This window comes from Gymnogyps californianus, chromosome 3 (assembly GCF_018139145.2).
Source record: "Gymnogyps californianus isolate 813 chromosome 3, ASM1813914v2, whole genome shotgun sequence".
Classification (NCBI taxonomy): Eukaryota; Metazoa; Chordata; class Aves; order Accipitriformes; family Cathartidae; genus Gymnogyps; species Gymnogyps californianus.
The window spans coordinates 45,390,478-45,411,525 of record NC_059473.1 but is presented as its reverse complement, the minus strand read 5'-3'; the positions used below and the strand labels follow the sequence as shown (position 1 = coordinate 45,411,525).

Below are 21,048 nucleotides of genomic sequence, written 5' to 3'. Positions count from 1 at the left end.
ATCACTTCTATTACAGTGCATGTTTGTTCTTACACTACAGCAGTTCCCACAAATTGTCACAATGAGACTGAGGACTCATCATCCAATCTATTAAATCCACATAATAAAACATAGATTAATTTCACATAATTGTAGGGACTTAACTGAAAAGCAGAATTTAGTAGCTTAGTTTTGCTTAGACTCACTGTGTAGTTAACTAAGACATACATACGTTTTCCCTTCTCTGACACTCTGAAGTGCCTCCTGGAGGTAACCCCTTGACTCCATTGACTCCCTATATCAACAACAGCACAAGTCCAAGACATTGGATAAGATTCAAATGGTCTAAGAGAACTTTGGTCAAAAAGTCATGACAAAAATTCCAAGTTCTGACATCTTGGAAACCTATTAACAGTAGTCACACTGCATCAAAAAAGAAAGAGATGTCATCTGAAAAACAGTAAATCAGTTTTACTTTAAAATAATTTCATAGTACAATAGACATGTGCGATTGCTTACGGCAACCTCAGATAAGGCTGCTGCCCACTTTATCACTCCTGGTTTAAGGCGAGTGATAACTTTCTGGCAGTCCCTTCGTAGAGCTGAAGAGTTGAAGCTGACAATCCCTCCTTGATGAAAATACACTCATTGTCCCTCTGATCTTTGTTGCTATTCAGTTTTAAACAGAATCTTTCTGTTGGCGAGCTGACAAACAATTTAGAGGCCTCCTAAGAGCCTCTATGCCTGCATTGCTGTATGAAAAAGACAAAAGAAATACAGACAGGACATTGGATGAAAGGAGCTAGTCAGGAAATAAAAGAGGAGAAAAAACCCAAAACCAATCAAGGTGTTTGGCTTACTTGTATGATCAGTAAGGCAGTAACAACCCCTGCAGTCTCTGCTGATGCAAACTAGGACACAAGCAGAGCAAGTCACATTTCCAAATCCCAGAGAACAAGAAAACAGCTACATCAAAAGACAACAATTATGGCGAATAAAGGCTTGAGACGCTATTGGCAAGAAGGAAGAATCACTGGGAAAAACTGATAAATAGGAAAGATTTTTGTGACATTAAAGAGAAAAGCCTTCAAAATTCACTATAAGATTGTAAGATGAAGAAGAGCTGGAAAACCAACGACAGGGATGTAAAAGTTTTCTTATGCTCCAACTTAAGAAATGGAAATGATGAGTAACAGAGAGGACAAATGAAGTAGTGGGAACAGTACCAAATGGAGATCTAAGTTTTTGAGCTCTGAAAGGACTGAGTTCAGAATGAATCCTGATTTTGAAGTAGTCTTTAAGATACTGGAGAGACAAGATTAGGAATAAGACCACATGTGAGGACATACAGGAAAACACAGATGATCCTCATCAAAGAAAATCAAGTAGAATATGTTTCCTAGAGAGAGGCTATGTAGTCTCCATCCCTGGAGTTTTTTAATTCTTGACTGGATAAAGCCCTGAATAACCCAGCTTGACCTCATAGCTGACTCCGTTTTGAGCAGGAGGTTGAACCGGCTAATCCCCTGTGGTCCTTTCCAACCTGAATTATCCTATGATTCCATGAACCCAAAAGGTTTTCAACAAGGTAAAGATCAAACCACTTGCAATTTCTGCAGAGATGTTGCGCATTCCAACCCAGACATAACAAAAATGGATCCTAAAAAATGTTTTCTATAATAGTAGGTATACACACCCACAATGAAAACTTCTTTGCTAACCCAGAATTGAGTAGGCAATATATTAAGCTTCAAAATGCCAAAAACAGGTAGTTCTCTCGAGTTTTTTCAATCATGTTGAATAACAGAGAGAAGGGGGGGGGGAAAAAAAAAAAAGAGTCTGGAATTCCTATTTACATCTCTCCATAGAGATAATCAGAGCTTTGCCTGGCATTTTTGTTTTTTTCTGCTTGACTGTAACAACTGTACACATAATAAACTCCAGCAATTATAACTATCTCCTGCTATGAGTTCATTCATAACTAAATGTAAGAAAAACTCAAAGACTTTTTACTTGGATGAGAAATACGATAAGCATCAGAGAATTGTTTTCAACTTTGTACCTTTTTAGTTGACAGTTCTTTTGTTAGACTATTTCTGGGTGGAGGCCATATGTTACATACATTGCTTAGGTTCTCCTTTGTTTTGATGCAAATCAAAATAGAAAAAGATGCTCATACAATAAAATTTCAGCTTCCCAAGAATTATAGTAACACTGCATACTTAGCCTTACTCTCTTAAGCACAATGAATTTAAGGAAAGATGTTAAAATGCAAATTGCATATACTGGCAAAGGCCAAGTTTACACATCCGCTTCTTTGAAAACTATATTGGGAAGAATAAAGCTCAAAAGAATTTATAAAAAGTGACAGAAAACAATTTTTTATTTTTTTAGACAATAACAAAGTCTTTTTCTTTTATGCAGAAGAAAACCATGATGTTTTGGTTATTTAGAAAAGAGACAAAGCACATGGTGCATGACATATTAAAGATGGGGAAGAGAGCTGCCCATACCTTATGCCTAAACTCTGTTGTTTGCTGGTGCTGCCACCCTTCCAAAGGTAGGAGGAGTGGCAGAGACTTCACAGTGAGGTCTTACTGTGACATTACTTACCAAAAGGTATTACTGGGACATTGACCCTCTATTAGGACTTGCACTTAAAATGTAACCGCCTAGGTTAAAATCTCTGGTGCTAATCAGAGTTCTGACAGAGTTCATTTTTGCCAAGAGCTTCCATCAGGCTAAATCACAGTGCGTGTGTCTCATTCCCTGAATCTCATAATGTTATAAGACGTACAGTAATTCAGACAGTAAAGAAAGTTAAGCATTTTATTTTTTGTTGGGTGCAGAGGATTAACTTTTGCAAGTGATATGGCTTCCAATTAATAACATTGTATTTTCTTAGTCCTAGTTCTTTCAGTTACCTCTAAAAGACATCATAATCTAGAGTTTTCAGGTATTTGCAGCCTTCTTAGGTTAGTAGCAGGGGTGGTAATTAAAAGCTATGGTACATCCAAATTCTACTTTTACAACTAAAAGTTCAGTTTCAGGTTTTTCTGCTTTAACCTGCCTCAAGTGTTATTAGTCTGGCAGTATCCTGCCAGCAATGCTAGACCTGACTTCTTTCTAGCTCAGACACCTTAATTAAAAACAAAATAAATTAAATAATCTGAAGGCCCTATGAAGTATCCCACCAGGCTTATGGAAAACACCCTTCGGAGACGATTTGAACTCCTCCACACAGTAAACCCTTCCACTTCCTAAAAACATTTTTCCAAACATTCTATACTCTGCTGGTTATCTGTTACTTAAAAAAAGCCCTAGAAACACAACTGTCTAATAAGATCACAATCATTTAAGAGGAACAAGCATCAGGACTGGAAAATACAGAAAGTCACTACATCTATTTTATTTGTAAGAAAGAGTTTGCAAAGTTCAAGAGAATAAAACAACCTCAAAAGAAATGCAGTAGTACTTAATAACGGCCCACAGGCAGTTTCAGTCATAGTTACTAAAATACTTCCATTTTCAAAATTACCTACAACAGCAGGAAAAAAAATCTGTTACTTGTTCAGACGAACAGGTGGAAACTACTGCTGCTACATCTCTTACAGTGGTTGTACTTCAGCTTCTGTTTCTTGCCCATCCCTGGAAATTTTGCTTAAAGTTTTGTTCATTTTCTAAACTTTCTAGAAATTGTTTCTTAAGCAGTTTCTTTATATATATATAATGGTAGTTGAACTACGACAGACACATAAGTTTCAATGTAGTAAGATTCTAGCAGAATCTACAGTTTAAAATGGATTTAGAAGTACTTGAATTCCTTGATTGGATTTGACTGATTAAGGATATAGTGTCCTTTAGCATTACTGTGACACCACCAGTGAAAGCAAATTAGAATGAACATCATTACTCTCCTGTTAAAATGTATATAATTCCAGCTACTACACTGCAGTACTAGGTAATATTGAGAACAACAGAAGAACAAATCAACAATTCTGAAGGGAAAGACATAGCATAGAAACAAATATGACGCAAGGATACTTATTCAGATCTGAATAAAATGACCAGCATGTTTGTTCTAATACTGCTTTGTAATTTAAAGAATTTATGTTTTAAATAGCATTTTCTTCTTTCTATCTAAATATCAGCCTGGTGCCATGCAAATAATTATGATTTCTCAATTTGTGCATGGTTATTTAATTGCTGGAGCAAACTGAAAACAGCAGGACCTTTGTCTCAAGTTCATTAATTTCACAGGATAGTAAATGAAAGGCCTTATTCCATGATTGCTTTTGCATATACTGCTATCAAGACTATAGGTAGAAGGATCTACATTAAGTAATGGAACGCATTTATTGAGCAGAATTTTCCTCTGCTCAATAATTTCCTAATCACTCTGTAACATTCCTTTGTAAGCACCTTCAACATTCCAAATAATTTATTTTCATGCTGAAATAAATTAATACAAGACAGTTTGCAGCAAAAAACAAATTCATTGTTAATAGTTCATTGCTAATATTCTCAGTGTATGCACACCTACACTTTGTTAGTTTTCTTTTAACATATAAAGGGCTGATGGACTGAGGATGATTTGTGGGTAAGCTAACAGAGAAAAAAAATCAAGTTAAGAACTTGATTAAAGATCTCCACTTCAGCTGATATTTTTCCAAGGGACTGGGACTGCTTTGGAAACACCCTTGCACACTTGAAACTCATTTTCATTTGAAAGGTATAATTCCCAAGACACTCATGTCCAATCTGTGTAAACTCACTTTAAAATTTGATCCCAGCAAGGAACCAGTGCTAATAAACCTAAAGAGAAAGTCCTCATTGCTTCGTATTCCTAAAACCCAGTAGACAGAGCTAAGCAGAAACTACTCTTTCAAGCAGTGGAAATCAGCTGATTATCTCAGTAAACGAAAGATAGGCATTAATAAAATGATACATGGGGATTTTTCATGAAGCTATGAAAATTTTTTTTGCTAAAACTACATTTCTATTCTTGTAAATGTATGTCAACTTTTAATGCAACTGATTCTTGTAGAAACAAAGATGAATATATTTTTATATCTATGCACTGTGGACAAAAACTTAGTGGCTGAACATGAAACCTCAGATTATGGCATTTAAAGTAAAAAATTTTTATAAACTACCAAGATCTACCCTGAGAAATAAGGCTGAAATACAGAGGAAAAAAAAAAAACCCAACCAACTGCCAGAAGATCATATGCTCTGTAGGATGAGTCAAACTTTCAAGGTACTTATTTCAGCCTCCAAATCTACTGTTCTACATATGTCAGATAGACTGAAGTATCATTTCTTAGAAGAAAATCTCTAAAAACAGCTGTGAATGAAAGCAATAATTATTGAAGCATACACTTGAAGCTTTCTTGTGCTTTTGAACCATCATTCTTCTAGACATGTGCAGCGTGTGGATCAAGGATTGATGGACACCCAACTTTGAAGGAAATATCTGTATGTCTGTCTTGAGTGTTATTTGATAATTATTAGAGCTACTTGACAGTAAAAAAGTTCTCTCTTGATGAGCTGGCACACCTGCCTTAACTGTTGCTCACAGATACGTGTTGGAAATCACTCACAGAGACCCAATTCTATCCTATATAGTGTCTTGGTTTTGGCTGGGATAGAGTTAACTCTTTTCTTAGTAGCTGGTATAGTGCTGTGTTTTGGATTTAGTGTGAGAATGATGTTGATAACACACTGACGTTTCAGTTGTTGCTAGTAGCACTTCCCTTAAGTTAAGGACTTTTCAGTTTCCCATGCTCTGCCAGCAAGCAGGTGTGCAAGAAGCTGGGAGGGGACACAGCCAGGACAGCTGACCTGAACTAGCCAAAGAGGTATTCCATACCATGGAACGTCATGCCCAGTATATAAACAGAGGGGAGTTGGCTGGGAGGGGCGGATCGCTGCTCGGGCATCGGTCAGCGGGTGGTGAGCAATTGCATTGTGCATCACTTGTCTTTTCTTGGGTTTTATTTCTCTTTTTTTTGTTATATTCCTTTTCATTACAATTATTATTATTATTATATTATTCTTATTATTCTTAGTAGTATATTTTATTTTACTTTAGTTATTAAACTGTTCTGAGCTCAACCCACGAGTTTTACCTTTTTTTTTTTTTTCCCTCCTCCCCATCCCACTGGGAGTGGGGAGCAGCTACATGGTGGTTAGTTGCTGGCTGGGGTTGAACCACGACATATAGCCATGCATGGATTCCACAAGGACAGTGACTTTTCTTGTCAAATGAAGGTGAAACAGATTCTAGTTCTCCAGATACTCCTGTTTTACATCCAAAGCTACTGCCTGTAATTTTCTGGGTAAACCTGATACCAGAGTACAAGAGAGATACGAACATACTGGAGCAAGTCCAGCAAAGGGCTACAAAGATGATTAAGGGATCAGAGCATCTGAAACACAAGGAGAGGCTGAGAGCACTGGGATTGTTCAGCCTGGGAAAGAGAAAGCTCAGGAGGGATCTTATCAATGTGTATAAATACCTGATGGGGTGACGGGGAGAAAAGATGAGAGAGTAAGACTCTTCAGAGTTGTATCCAGTGAAAGCACAGGAGGCAAGGTGCACAAATTGAAATACAGGAAATTCCATTGAAGTGTAAGTAAAAACATTTGTTACTGTAAGGATGATCGAACATTGGAACCAAAGTTGTGGAGTCTCCATCCTTGGAGATATTAAAAACCCAGTGAACACGTCCCTGAGCAATCTGCTCTAGCTGCCCTTGCTTTGAACAATGGGGTTGGACTCAACAAGAGGTCCCTTCCACCCTCACTTATTCTCTGTTTCTATGATTCTGCAAGATAAGACATTGCAGATGGCTAAGACAAGCAATTGAGTAGGAGACAGGGAGATGGATTTGCACAAGTTTTAACTAGTAAGTAGCTGTGACAGACTATCTTCTTTCTCCAAACCTCAGGTAATTTATGCCTTTCTGCCTTCTCCTCATTTCCCTGCTCATTAATATTAAGAACATAAATGCTTTGGTGGTTTTTGTATTTTAGAAAAGAAACACAGTTTAAAAAAAAATTCATTTTCCTTAGTAATTAGTCACACAGTTTTAAAAATGCATAAAATTTATAAACAAGAACAGCTTTTGCAGATTTTTCCCAGTTTGGTGGCACTCAGTTAAAACTCCTCCTACACATAGACTGAGTGCCATGTATCACACTGATCTGGGATTTTAACATTTTATTTCTAAAAATGTATCAAAGAAGATATAAACTATTCATACAGTATGTATTTTTCCATCAGGGCCTACAAAATACACGTTTTTACCTTCAATATAATAGGATCAGCTCATTAGGCTCATATTCTGTAAACAGCTTGGAAATGTATACCAAACAAGTCAGTGTAAATTCATACCCAGAAGCAGATGGTGAGAATAGCAAAGCTAAGCAAAAAGAGGCTTAATTGCAAATTCTATCCAACTAAGCAAAACGGTGGCATTCTACATTCACAGGCATTTTCTTCAGAAAGGAACCCAATGCATCAACATCCAGGTTGAGGCAGGGGAGGGCACTTCTGTGTCGTTCATCAGGCCAATGACTACTTGGAGAATTGCCACCAATTAAACAGTATTCGTGTACAGTTGGCACCAACTTCATAGTGCTGCATGCTACGTAAAATTTTATGGCTTGTTGTCTTGCCAAAAGCAACACATCTAATGTTTTTTCTGTTAAATTAAAAATCAACAAGAGATTTAAAGTTGGCCTTCTACAAGAAAACAAGTAATTCAATTTACCCTGGTACAGTTCTCATTTAGAATGAGCCAAATTACAGTGCCTAGACAAGGTATGTGAGAAATAAAGTCACATTATTATAAAGTTTTAATGTTTCCCTACTTCTTCCCTACCTCATAATATTAAAAAATGGAGACAAGAGCAAAAATCTTTTTGTCACCAAAAAAGGAACACTGATGAAAGAAAATTGCATTTCATCCCTGAAAACAATGGTATAGTCACTATAATAATCTTTATTACAGTCTTTTCCTGAGTGCGTGAGCATTTATTTCATGTTGCAGCAAGATTTCTTTGCTTTAACTGATGATTTCATTGATGTAATTCACTATTTAATATGACTAAATTAGATATCTGTAGAAAGTGAGGAGGACTCTAAGACTTGGTACCATATATGTCCAGAATCCAGTATTTCACTACTGTTGTTAAAATTGCAACATAAGAAAAAATAAACCAAATCTTTCTCAATAGTCAGGAGCCAGAGAAATGTCAAAGACAGACAAGGTACAGTTTTCAGAGCATTCCCAATTTTCAAGTTTAGTATTAAAATATAAAATTCTCCTGTGGAAGAAAAGAAGTCACATCAGCCTTCATAACAGCTCAGTCATGATGCACTGAGGCTTACTTCTTACTCTTTCAAAGCCATATAAAAGTAAATTTCCGATTAAATTTCTTACAGGATCCCATTTTATCTTCTATTACAAGCCAATAGGGGTTTTGGGGAAAAGATTGCTTTAAGACCCTCAATAATATTATCACCAAACATGAGAGACAATATCCATTTCCTGAGGGCCTCCAATAAAAAATCCATCATTTAAGCAGCAGCAGAGGAAAAAAACCAAACAAACAGATACAAATGTCACATTGAGAACTGTTGCTCATTACCTTCTAGGTGCTCCATCCTCATGTGGTTGAATAATCACCACTTTTACTGTCACTGATGTACGTAAAAGGTCAATCATTTGTTCATGAGTCAAAGTTGCCACAGCCACTTTACAGATCTCAACCAGGCGGCTCCCTTGCCGTAGGCCTGCCTTCCATGCAAAACCAAAGGGCTCCACATCTGCCACTATCCCTTCAAAGTTCACGTGGAATCCAAGTTGGCCCAACCCATTCCTCCGAAGGGTCATTTCCGTAGTTTCACATCCTCTGGTCACTATCTAAAGAAGTATCAGATTGTTACGCTATTGTCAGGACACTCACTCCTTTGGACACAAAACCAGATCTGTTTTCAAACACTATAAAGCCATGTATGGCTTGACATTAAATATCTTTAACATACTAATACTAAATTATTTTAACATTTGTGGTTGAATGAAGGTTCCTGCATAAAACAAAATGAACAAAACATTCACAATGCTAAAATTCTTACATCCCCAGAGCAAGCAGCTGACCCATGTCAAGTTCCTTCCCCCTTGCCCAACATTAACACAATACCATTTATATCTTATTGAAAACTTAACAGCTGCTTTAGTTTCAAAACACAAAGCAAGCAAAATGCTGTCCTGTCAGTTACTTCATTCTTGTTGGCTGACTGACTGCAGGTGTGCAGGCATTTTTTCTTCAGTATTAGACAGTATTAAATTTGAGATATAACATGAGCCAAATTGAGTGAAATACTTCAGTTCTAGCAGCTTTTCTTCCTCAAGAACATAGCAATGAAGATAATTTTGATTTATTTCGCCTTGTAGTCAGACTCCTAACTACCACCATCTCCAGATGTGGACTTCACTAAAATGGGATAAGAGTTTTCATGTCACTGGGAAATTTAGAAACAAAAAATTACTTTCTTCATATTCAGTGAAAAGTAATTCTGTCATTATATAGAGTAGCCAAAATCCTTCAAATTCAGACTTTGCTAAGCGGGCTCATTTCTATATGCTATGTAACAAGTCCTCAACAGTTTTGCCCAGTAAAAAATAATCATACAATAGCGTGTATGCTGGGATACTGCACTAGACTCAGAAGACCAAATTCTAGTCCACATTACAAGGTAAGTTTGAAAGTTACCCTAACATTCCCTTCTGTCAGTGTCACAAAACCAGTATGTATTTTAGCTCCATTAGTACAACTAGAACAAAAACTTAACCACTGTGAAACAACATTAACAAAAATCTTTGTTCATAATACTTATCATTTAAAGATCTCACTGTGCTTTATAACACTCCAGCAAGGCAAATATTTGCCCTTTAAAGATGCCTATGTTATGATACAGATCAAGGGATCTTCCCAAGGTCACACTGCATTAAGAGCAGTTCCACAGCGCACCTTGTTCCACAAAGGTGTTCACGCTGTTTATGGTTGCTTTTAGCATGCGTTACAAAGATACACACATTACTCAACTTTAGGCATCTAATTTAAGGTGTTTAAGTTAGGAGGCTAGTGTTCTGTATAATCAGTTGTATAGGATAGGTCTTTGCAAAGTTTTATAGCTTGAGCTTAATTCAGGAGGCTATTTTGGAAGAGTCATTCTCCCCCTCCACTGTCTACTTGAGCCAGAATCTGGGCAGCCTAGCTCACTAGTTTATTGTGTGCTTCCCACAGAAGCATGACCCAACCTAATTCAGGGCTGCATGGCGAGGGAGTGGGACTGTGCAGCTAGTGAGATGTTGGCACTGTGGCTGGGTAAAGCTGTCACAAAACCACTCCTTTCACTACCTGAGTCAGAGGCAGCTGACTAGGTGCAGTTTCATGGGAGGTTTAAACTCATCTAAGACCCTATTACCACTACGCTGTTCCTTGTATTGCATTAGCACTTGTGCAGCCATGCAGACAGATCAGAGATATGATACAGCTGAAAAACAGGGTGCTTTTTAAAATATTGTTCCAAAGGGGCAGCAGGCAGGGAACAGATGGGACTGCCTCCTTCCCAACTATTATGAAAGTACGTCTCCATCATCGACAAAGGAACTTAACACATAGCAAATATTAAAATGTAAGTTACTTTCGTAGCTTCCTTTTTACACTTCCTGTTTAGACAAATCTTTTGTCCAAGTCTGTTATGGAGTCATGGATGAGAGGCCTAACTTCTACTCCCTTCCCAATCCAATGGCTGACTGGAAAAACTTTGGAGTGTTTGTGTAACTTATGCCTGCAACTTGGTCAGCGACTGAAAGCCATGGTTTTCGGCACCTTAGTAAGTTTTAAAGCACTATTGCCTTTATAGAATATTTCTATATGGATATCTGTCACTCAGCAGAAAAAATTAGAACTTGCACACAAGAACAAAGTGTCACAAAACCATGAGTTATTGTAAGTTTGCTGATCTGAGCGAGATGGTCCATGCTCATGCTTTTAACCTGCGATAAACTCAAGGTAATGAAATACAGTTAGCCCTCATTCATTAAGGGCTAATCTTCATTGAGCTGTGAAACATTGGAGAAAGATCTTGCAAGGATCTGATATTCTGAGAATCACTGCCTGGCAAATTTAGGCTACTTAAACTGTAGCACTTTGACTTCATAAACCTTCCAGTTATTTCTGAAGATGCAGGCTTCAAAGTTAAAATGTGAAAGTCATTCTTGAGATGTCCAAAATGTACTCTGGAAGTTTTGTTTACAAAATCATGTTCTGGGTCTTCCTATCAAACAAAGCAGCTATTTCCTTTGTCATTATTCAGCTCTGAGGTTTTGGTATCTTTTAGAAGCTTTCAATTTTAAACAGAACTTTGTTGTGTTTATAACTGCGCATATAGCATTAGAGATATACGGCATGCTGAAAGCACTAAGCTTTAACCCTTTTTTTTCCAGCTCTGAACTTCATCTTCAGTCACGACTGATTTTCAACAAGACTTTCATAATTTATGAACTACATAAGTGAAAATGAACTTTTCAGCTCTTCATTAGTTTCCCTACACTTCTGTCACAAGTTTCTAAAATATATACAATATTTAGTCACGCAGTGAAAAGAAGATCATGCTATTAGAGTCAGGAGCCCAGCTGAGGGATGGAATTTTATCCTTATGAAACTACACAATATTCTTTGGGGGGGCAAACACCTCTTTATCATTATGTCACAACTATAGAATACTGCAGAATGAATGCACCAGCCAAAGTATATCGATTTCCCCAACTCAAAGCACTCAAGATCTCTTCCTCAAGTTAGTTAAAATATTCAAAGGTTAAAAGAGAAGGAAGATAAACATTCCTGCCAAAGATTCATCTATTCCCAATGGAAAGGATTTTAGGAGATCAAGTCCTCCACAAGTATATCCCCTAAAAGGTGACACTGCATGTTACATAGTAATGTCACATAAAACGTAGTGCTGCTCTGCTTCAAAATAGGCCATTCTGCTTATTTGGTTGCCGTTTCACTGAACATGTGGCCGTGCATGAACTAAGAGCTGGCTTCTCTGAATGCACTTAATCCAGATGAAATTAAAAGACAGAGATCCTCTAAGTCCCATAAAGAAGGTGAAGAGGTTTTTTTAGTATACAGGCTTCTAAGCAAATTTTATCTACTCAGATTCTTGTCTAAAGATCCATTCAGGGTTTTCCTTTAATCTTATGTCACTCTGCCATTCTCTGTTATCCTAAAGCTCAGAACCACTGCTTTTTCTGCCTTTAAACACAGCCTGCCAAGTTAGTCTATGGTTTGCTTTTGCTGCTCTTTCAACTTTATATCACTAGATATTCTCCCCCACAAATACAGATCTGCCTCTAGATTGACAAATCCCAGCTCTTTTTTTGTCCTGAACTGATTCTTTTGGTTCAAACCAAAAACAGTCTCACCTTTTCACATCTTTGCTTTATCTGAATATTCAGATAGGTTTCCCATTCATCTGCATGATTTAAATCCAGGTAATAAAATGTAGTTATTCCTTTGACAATCTCGTTTAGTAACTGCAACATTTTGCTCACTGGTTTTAAGAAATGCTTTTACTAGTGACTGAAAAGGGTTAATCATCTGGTCACTGAAGTTTGATATTATGTCACAGTTTGAGCTTTCATCTTTAGCATCTGCTGGCACGTGGTTGTTGACCTTAACTGTGTTCTGAGTCACTTAAAAGGTTTTTAAAGGATGCATATGAAGTGTGGAATCAGAGTTTTAAATACTTTTTAGTGGTTGTAATGGTCACCTCTGAGCTTCTATATCAAAACGTATATAAGGACTGTTTAGAAAGCATTCAACATCATAACACAACTAGGGAATAACATTAATATGTAGCTCTCAAAAGAGAGGAAGAAGTACAGAAAAAGGACAAAAATATGAGGTAAGAAACAGGGATGAAAAAAGTTTTAAAACAAGTAATGACAGCTAATTCTTTTAAGCAATGTGAAAGTTGGATAGGTGGCAGTGAAAGAGAAGGCAGCCAGAGTTCATTGGAATAGATACTTGAAGCTAATATTCGGGTTAACTTGGCAGCAACAGATGCTAAATTTTTGAGGCTTAAAGCCAATTTGTCATTATTTAACCCAAAATCTGACCATAAAAAAGAGGACGTATTCAAGTAAATATAGATAACCCTTTCATTTTGTGTTTTTAATTACTGAATTTTAAAGATCTGTCCTCAGCAACTGGGATATTTCCATGTTTTGTAAAACTGAAGAAGTGAAAAACAGCAAAAGAAATTGTCATCACTGATGACAGCAGAAGTTTTCACTAGAACTTTGCATCTTGTTTTCCATCCGTGTTAAGCAATTTATACTGTTCATTTAGCAATACTTAATAGGAGTGAACTACATGTACACTATTTTTCAGAAGGGAAATATCTGTCTAAGGAAAGGATAATAACAGTGGCAAGAAGAGTTTAAAGACATTCATCTATTCAAAGATTAATTGTACTTTGGAAGAAAAAGGTTATTATTTAGAGCATGATATTGAGCAATGCTAAACGTGACTGCAGAACTACAGAGGCCCTAAAACATCACCTGCAATCCACCTGTTCCAGTGTGAAAATGGTAAGCGTGATGATTTCTTTTCAGTACTGGGCTTTCTAATATAAACAAAACTGAGACCATCTAGATCACTTAAATTACGATCAAAGGGCGAAGTGTAACCAATGAAGTAGATGCATCAGCACTTTTACCTTGGAATTCCTGTCAGTTCATTCGTACTGACTGAAATAGTTACAGGACAGTTGTGCTAACAGGATCATCAAGCGTCTGAAAAACTTTATCCAGTCAGATGTAAAAACTGGCATTAATTGGTCTAGTTTTCTTCCTGCAGTTGCTCAGTATAGAGGAACAAATCAGCAGAATCACTTATACAATTTTTTTTGCTAATATTCACATAGGTTATTATAAAAAGTCCAAGTGAGTATATTTTACACATTAAGATTTTGTATATTTTTAAATTAAGGTATATTTCCACCTACAAAGGTGTGATTTGAGAACAAGGCTACAGCAAGAGAAGACAAAAGCTTAGGCTTTCAATCCTGATTTCAACAGTGAAACCATCCATGGCCTTGGGCAAGTCTATCAGATTATTGGTATCAGATTCCTCATCCCTGAAAATGGGTTGATAACACTTATCTCATGTGCTCTTGTGAGGATTACTGTTTGTAATGCTCTCTGAAGACTGAAAACACTCCTGAAGTATAAACACAGGACATTTTTAATTATATCTCAAAGGAAATGTAGACAAGTAACTCTTCATAAAAAATTTGGAATTCCAGTTTAGAAACTGTACTTACTTCAAGTCTTTGAACAATTTCTCTGATGTCGTCAGTACAATTATCTGCTGCAGACAGAAGAATACATTCTCCTCTTTCATAAAATATTTTGATGCTCATTAATCCAGACGTCCATCCAATAACATCTCTGCAGGAGCAGTTAAACACAACATTTTTTGATTCCTTTTCAATCAACATGATAAACTCATTGGAGATTCCCAGGAGACATTCAATGTCAGCAGATTGGCCAAAATCTCGTGCAATCACATTCCACATAATTGCTCCAACACTGAATAGATGTGCATCTTTCCTTGGTTTCACTTTTTCCTTTTTTTTTGCCCCTAAAGTAATAAAGCTAAACTTCGCTGAAGTATCCACTGTAGCTGTGGTAACAAAATTTTCTGCCAGATCTTTCAAGTATTCTTGACGTGTCCTTGTGGCCATGGCTCGAAATTTTTCTGACTTATGTGCCGCATTTTCAGCATTAATAACTTTGGCTAAAAGGAAGTCCCTAAAGACTGCTGATTTGGGGAAAGTTACTCCTTTGGGAATGGGTGGACCGAACGGAGGTACATCTTTTGATCGTGAAACACCAACACTAGAAACAGAAAGAAAAAAATACAATGGTTAATTCCTGAAAAAAACTTCAAATGATAAGCAGAACTGTGATCTGTGCAGTCCACTTACACAGTTGGGTTTAGCTTTGACATGTCAATTTTCAGACATTTTAGACACATCAAAGAAAACTGATTGGGTTATCTGTTTTAAAATGGCTTTTTTCTTTTAAATATATAAAAGACATTATGGATGTCTCTCTACTAAAAAAAAAAATCAAGGATGACTTCTTAGGGTGTCACTGTCCTTTCTTTAATGGAATAAATATAAAAATGTTTTGTAAGCCATAAATGACAGAAGTATTTTTAAATTTTTTTTTTCTGAAGTCTATCATTTTCAGCTGTCGCTCAGTTGCATGATCTTAAAACTAAGAAATACATAAATAGAAACAGAATTCATTTTAATCCTCAGACATTTTGCTACAATGAAGTGTGAAGACAAAGAAAAAGTATTGCTGTCAAAAGTGTCTATAATGGGAGCATTCTGCACCTGTTTAAGTTGCCCACTTTATGTTCATAAGATTTCAAAATACCTGAAATTCTTAATATGGACAGTTCATGGCAAGATGTAAAAGAAATAGGAATATTTTCTCATTTATACAATTATACCTACAACTGATATCTACATAATGTATTTCAACTGAAAAAGGATTTCAAAGTACTGTGCAAACTACGTACAACTACTACTAGTTTGACTGAAATGCAGTCACATTTGGGATGACAGACAGACAGACATCATTCAGTAATAAGAAAAATGTAACTTATGAAATGTCATTTATTATTAAACACAAAAGAGCTACTGAAACAAAATCAAGTTCTAAAAGATAGCTTAAGTTCTAAAAGACAGCAATATGACCAGACCTCATGATGTACTTTAATTTCATTCTAAACAATGAATAAATAACATTTATACGTGCTAAATCTGCACCATTATGCTTCAAGTCCTTATCATTATTTGCACAATTCCCAATCAGTTCAGAACTATGCTTCCACTCTGGTTACCTTGCTAGAATTCATGATGCAGTAACTTAAATGTGAGAGTTAAGGTCATCTGAAATTTGAGATGTTTTTATACTCCCCAAAAGTCCTCATTCATGTGCTCAAAGGCCATGACTCATCCCAGTGTCATATTGTCATACTCAGGGATTTATACAGGTTAACAGCTTTCTAAAATACTTTATTTTAAATCACTTTCTTTGAAAAAGGAAACATGCAATACAAATTCTAAATTAATTTCTATTGCTGTCTCTGCAAATCTTATTTTCACTAACTTATTATATCCCCATTTTGTGCCCATAAATCAGCAACACAGAGTTCTGCATGTACCCATTTAAGTCTACAAACTCTGCCCCATAACTCTAGATATGTGCAGGGGAGACACTTGGCTTTCAAACTCACAGAAAATGTAGCAGAAATTTTAAAATTGTATACATAATATCTCTAGGAAATAGAAAACTGTTAGAAGAGGCAGTTCCATTGTAGTCTTAACAGCAAACTTAAGTAGTTATAAGGCTCTACTCACCTATAGCACACATTCTCAGTGCAAGGATTATGTACTTTGACTATGACAAATACATGTTGAAAGTGGGAACGAATATTTTTTGGAGTAAAAGGAAGTGCTCCTGGCTCTTGGAAGACAATGGTAACTATGTCATTTCCTATATGCCTTTTCCTTAGCAGCTAGACAAGAAACATGCATTGAAAAATTAGTTATAAAAAAAATAATCACAATTTCTTCATTTTAGCAAAACAAAAAAACCAAACCAAAATAAATGAAGCTTAATTTTTCAGAAATAAATTTTAATTAATCATATCCTGGATATCTACAGATAAAGGATATCAGACTGAACTACAAAAAGATAGGGAAAGGAAATTGGGCTAAGTTCACAAAAATACTAGTGAGTTCTCTCGCATCCCCACACTAGTTCTGCATAGTTGCGGCTCATTTCTCTTTTATTCTATGAGAAAAAAATATATTTCTCTTAGTTTGGTGCATCACTTTAGTAATAAAAGAAGTTACATCACTTGACATTTCTCACTGTCCAGAGAACTGTACATCAGTTCCCTCTTTACAGTGTAATATTTGCTTCTTTACGAAAAACATAATATTGCTTTTCTTTCTCAATAAACCTTCCTTTTCCATGTTGCATTTTTATTAAACGTTGTCCTTAATATTATGATCTTAACTTTTTTAAAAAATAGATTATCATGAATACTTATCACAACTTTTAACAACTGCATACTTGAGGAACAGAGCTGAGACTCATGGAGAAACAATAGCTATTAATTAAAAACTTATTCTTGTAATTGGTAGCTTTTATGATCAAAATATATTTAAGGAATAATTTAAGGTACTAAATCATTGTTACAGGCTAAAACCTAACAAAAACTACAAAACATGTCCAGCAATAAGGGACCACCTCTCTCTCCCCCCCCAAAAAAAATCCCAACAAAACAACACAGTAAAATGATGTTCACTTTCCTCATGGAAGTATATTGTACCTCTCCAATTTTTTTACACTTCTTTCTTAAACACCTTTGCTTATAAAACATCCATGTATATTACCAGATGGAAAAAAGTAATCTAGCATGTGCTACATTTTAAATATCCACCCAAAGTCAGCCAAAGACCTTGCATTGTCAACTAACAGCATACAGACACTTGAAGCTTTCCCTTAGTTCATGTGTAACTAAAAAGGATACAAGAATAAATTTATTTGAAAACTTTATGACAGAACAAGTAAAAATTTCTCTATCGAGTTGATTTTACAGAACTTAATCTTTCTAATAAAAGAGTATTTGCTTGTATTTTCTCAGTTCCATTAAAAGTCAGTATTTCAGCTACCAACAAAAAAAGCAAAGTTGCACATGCTAAAGCCTAAGACCCGTAAGTATATTTCATTATATTTCCTAAAGTAACACAAAGGATGGTATTCTAAAGGTAGTAAGAAGGGCCAAAGCCACAATTTTGAAGAACTCAGTGTATCTATATTATTTTAAACACAATCAAAAACCCAAATGCAGATTAAAGAAATAAGACTTCTGATGAAACTTTAAAACAGATATAAGAACAGAAAATGATATTTGGTGTAAGTCATGTGGCTCAGTCAAGTTTTCAGGTTTTTAAGACTAAAATCAAAATAACTGGCTATTTGAGCAATTTAAGATATACATCCTGTTGCATATGAATTACAGTAGAAGTACACTATGTGGAACCGATCACAGAACTAAGTGTGTCAGGTATAGTTTAATTTGCTGAGCTAGTGAACCATACAATTAGATCATAGTAGTGAAGAACAAGTTCATGTTTAGAGGTTATTATTATCTCACAGGTTGGAATTTCCACCGCAGTTAAATTTGTAAGAAACCTTCCAGTTATGAGGTACAAGGTGATTCATTTCTGCCTTTGTTATATAACAGCCCAATTACTGTTTCTTGCTATAGTGGTTCATGCCTATGCCTACATGTTTCCGCAGAGCAAAATTACAAAAATTAGAAAGTAACATCCTGTTTAAAGTTATATTTATTTCTCAAGACAATCACTGTTTTCAAGAATATTTTCTGCTTTTGTAGACCTCTTTAGGAGGTTCTGCTTGCCATCATAGGTTGCTTAAGCAAGAATAGCAGTCACTTAATAAGAGGTAAGTTTTAAAAATGTTTGAAATTTTACTAGCAAAAATAGTTTTTTCAAAATTATGGCAGTTCCCATATCCTATCCCTAAACTATTTTTCAAGAGCTTAAACCTCTAAGAGGCACAAAAATAGGAAGTCAGGTCATAATTTTTAAGAACCTTACCAAGCTTGCAGAGATCTTAGTGACTTCTTCAACATTTTAAAATAAAATCAGTGTAACACTGTTATAAATAACTGTCATGCATAAGTGGTCAGTGAACTTCAACACAATGCAAAGGCAAAGCACAGCTGTGGCTGTGCACAGAGTATCATAATGCAAAGAACTTGGAAAGGGGAAAGAAGTAAACTGGAAGATGGAAAGAAGTGCTCTGGATAGGATAAAGGAATAGGAAAAGAATAAAGTATTGAAGGGAGAAGAAGGAGGGAACACATACTTCCCTGGAAAATGTGAGATAAGGATAGCATACTGAAAATGAAAAAGGAATTGAAGGAAACCGGAACGAAGCAAAAAGACTTATAAGAAACCCTTTTCTAGTTTCCATTCTATAACCTAGATTTTCCACCCAACTTTTACCTCCTAGGTTTTTTTTCAGATTCTCAGTTTCCCCTTCCTCTCCCATTTTGAGGTCTGCTCAGGTTTGGGGGTTCTGGGGGTTGTATTATTATTTTTTTTTTTTAATCTGCCTTTCTAACATACTCTAAAAAGTCTCATGCCAATGCAGAGCACAACAGGAACTCTCAACAGGGTTCACAGGTTACAGAGGATTACTTACAGTAAGGAGACATCAAACACACTTTGACGTCATTCTAGTATCAGTCTAAATTGGCACGGTAGAATTTGAAAATGAACCTAATCAAGTACAGTAGGCAACCAAAAGGAAATCAGTGAAGTTTTATGTAAGAATACAAGACACACAAAGGGGAGTCCAGTAAGAAAAATGTTAGAAAAGCAGAATCCATTAGATTAAAATTTTTTATACCAAATAATAGTTACTATATTAATTTTGAGATTAACTACTCAATTCTTAATTTTCAGATATGCATCTCTGAAGAAAAGTACTGTCTTAAAACTTAGCGTATTTACAGGTTATGCCCAGCCATAAAGATCTACCCACTTCTGTGGAATTTTTATTGCCTAGTCAAACTGCGAAACAACAAGGAATTCTTGTTGAAATAGCAGTGAAATATATTCTTCATTCAATTAAATGATGAAATGTTGAGTCAAATAAGAAAATCTTCAAAGTTATTTTAGTACATTTCTAAAATAAGTGGTTTCAAAAATTTTATTTTCAATTCATGTTCCTAATCAGTACTGAAACCAGAAACGAACATCAAAGGATATTTCATCAGATCTGGTTAAACCGAGTTTGGTATAACCACTGTCTTGTTATCCCAACCATTTTAACAATAGCTTAAATTCAACAAGTTTATTTCATTATTGCATATCTGTTTCATTTTTAAGTTTTCATTAAACCAGGTGAAAACTGATTATTTGAACTGATTTGGATTAATCAGGTCTGACCATGTGTACACAAGCAGACTGCAAACGTGTGAATGGGAAACTTGCAAGGAAATGATTTGGAAAGGGACGTTGCAAAGGTAAAGTTTAAAGGGGAAAGCCTTGAACTATGATTTGAAGAAAAGGCCAGTGAAGGAAAAGAAACTGGCCACACCAGGGCTGGTAGTCTTTTCTGTCCTAGGGAAGGAGCAGCTGACTTGAAAGTTCCCAGCCTATGTTGCAGCCAAAGTGAAAATTACCTTGCTCTTTGGATCTCCTGCTGGCTCTAAAACTAGAGGGATGTCCTGATCAGGGACCAAGCAGGGCGTAGTTATGTCCTGGAAGAAGCAACAAACAATTCTGGTGTGGCCTGTTTTTGGCTCACAGGTATTTGGAATGTAAGCAACGCTCAGTGCTTGCTCTTTGAAGGTCTTAGTCCTAGATGATGAAGAGTGACTCAATACCTTGCCCAGTCATTACCAAACAAGGGACATAGGGATAGGATGCAATAATCTCATTGCCAGTACATATACAATATGGTAATAAAAAATAACTATTGAATGGGGGTCTTCATTGCTAATATAACCTAAAAGGAAAATTACCATGGGGTCTAACTTCCCCTTACTTGGGTATGTAGAGTTAGTGAGCCAAACCCTGAAGAGACAAACAACATTCATATTCCACAGCACCTGTAAGTCTCTCTCTGTCTTGAGCACAACTGATGCAACCGCATCTGTGGTCTTCAGCATCTAAAATGTCCCAAGCAAAAAGACCTAATCGAATATTGTCCTGGCTTGTGAGAAATAACACTGTTGATACATTTCACACTTCAGTATGTATTTTGGAACTAAACAGTAATAGAAGAAAATTAAACAACAATTACAGATCCCTTTTGCACATTAAGGCTGGCTAAATTCTGGTCATTTGGGTGCACTTGT

General features: G+C 36.0%; 1 protein-coding gene across 2 annotated transcripts in view; it reads right to left on the bottom strand.

The window, feature by feature from the left end:
• SIPA1L2 (signal induced proliferation associated 1 like 2) overlaps positions 1–21,048 on the bottom strand; it is a 120,510-nt gene that overhangs the window by 41,968 nt on the left and 57,494 nt on the right. For both annotated transcript variants that reach the window (XM_050893896.1, XM_050893898.1), the window contains exons 7-9: positions 16,502–16,659; positions 14,387–14,963; positions 8,638–8,912 (exon numbers count right to left, since the gene is read on the bottom strand). In XM_050893896.1, coding sequence (XP_050749853.1) covers positions 8,638–8,912; positions 14,387–14,963; positions 16,502–16,659 — 1,010 coding nt within the window. The remainder of the gene's footprint in view (positions 1–8,637; positions 8,913–14,386; positions 14,964–16,501; positions 16,660–21,048) is intronic.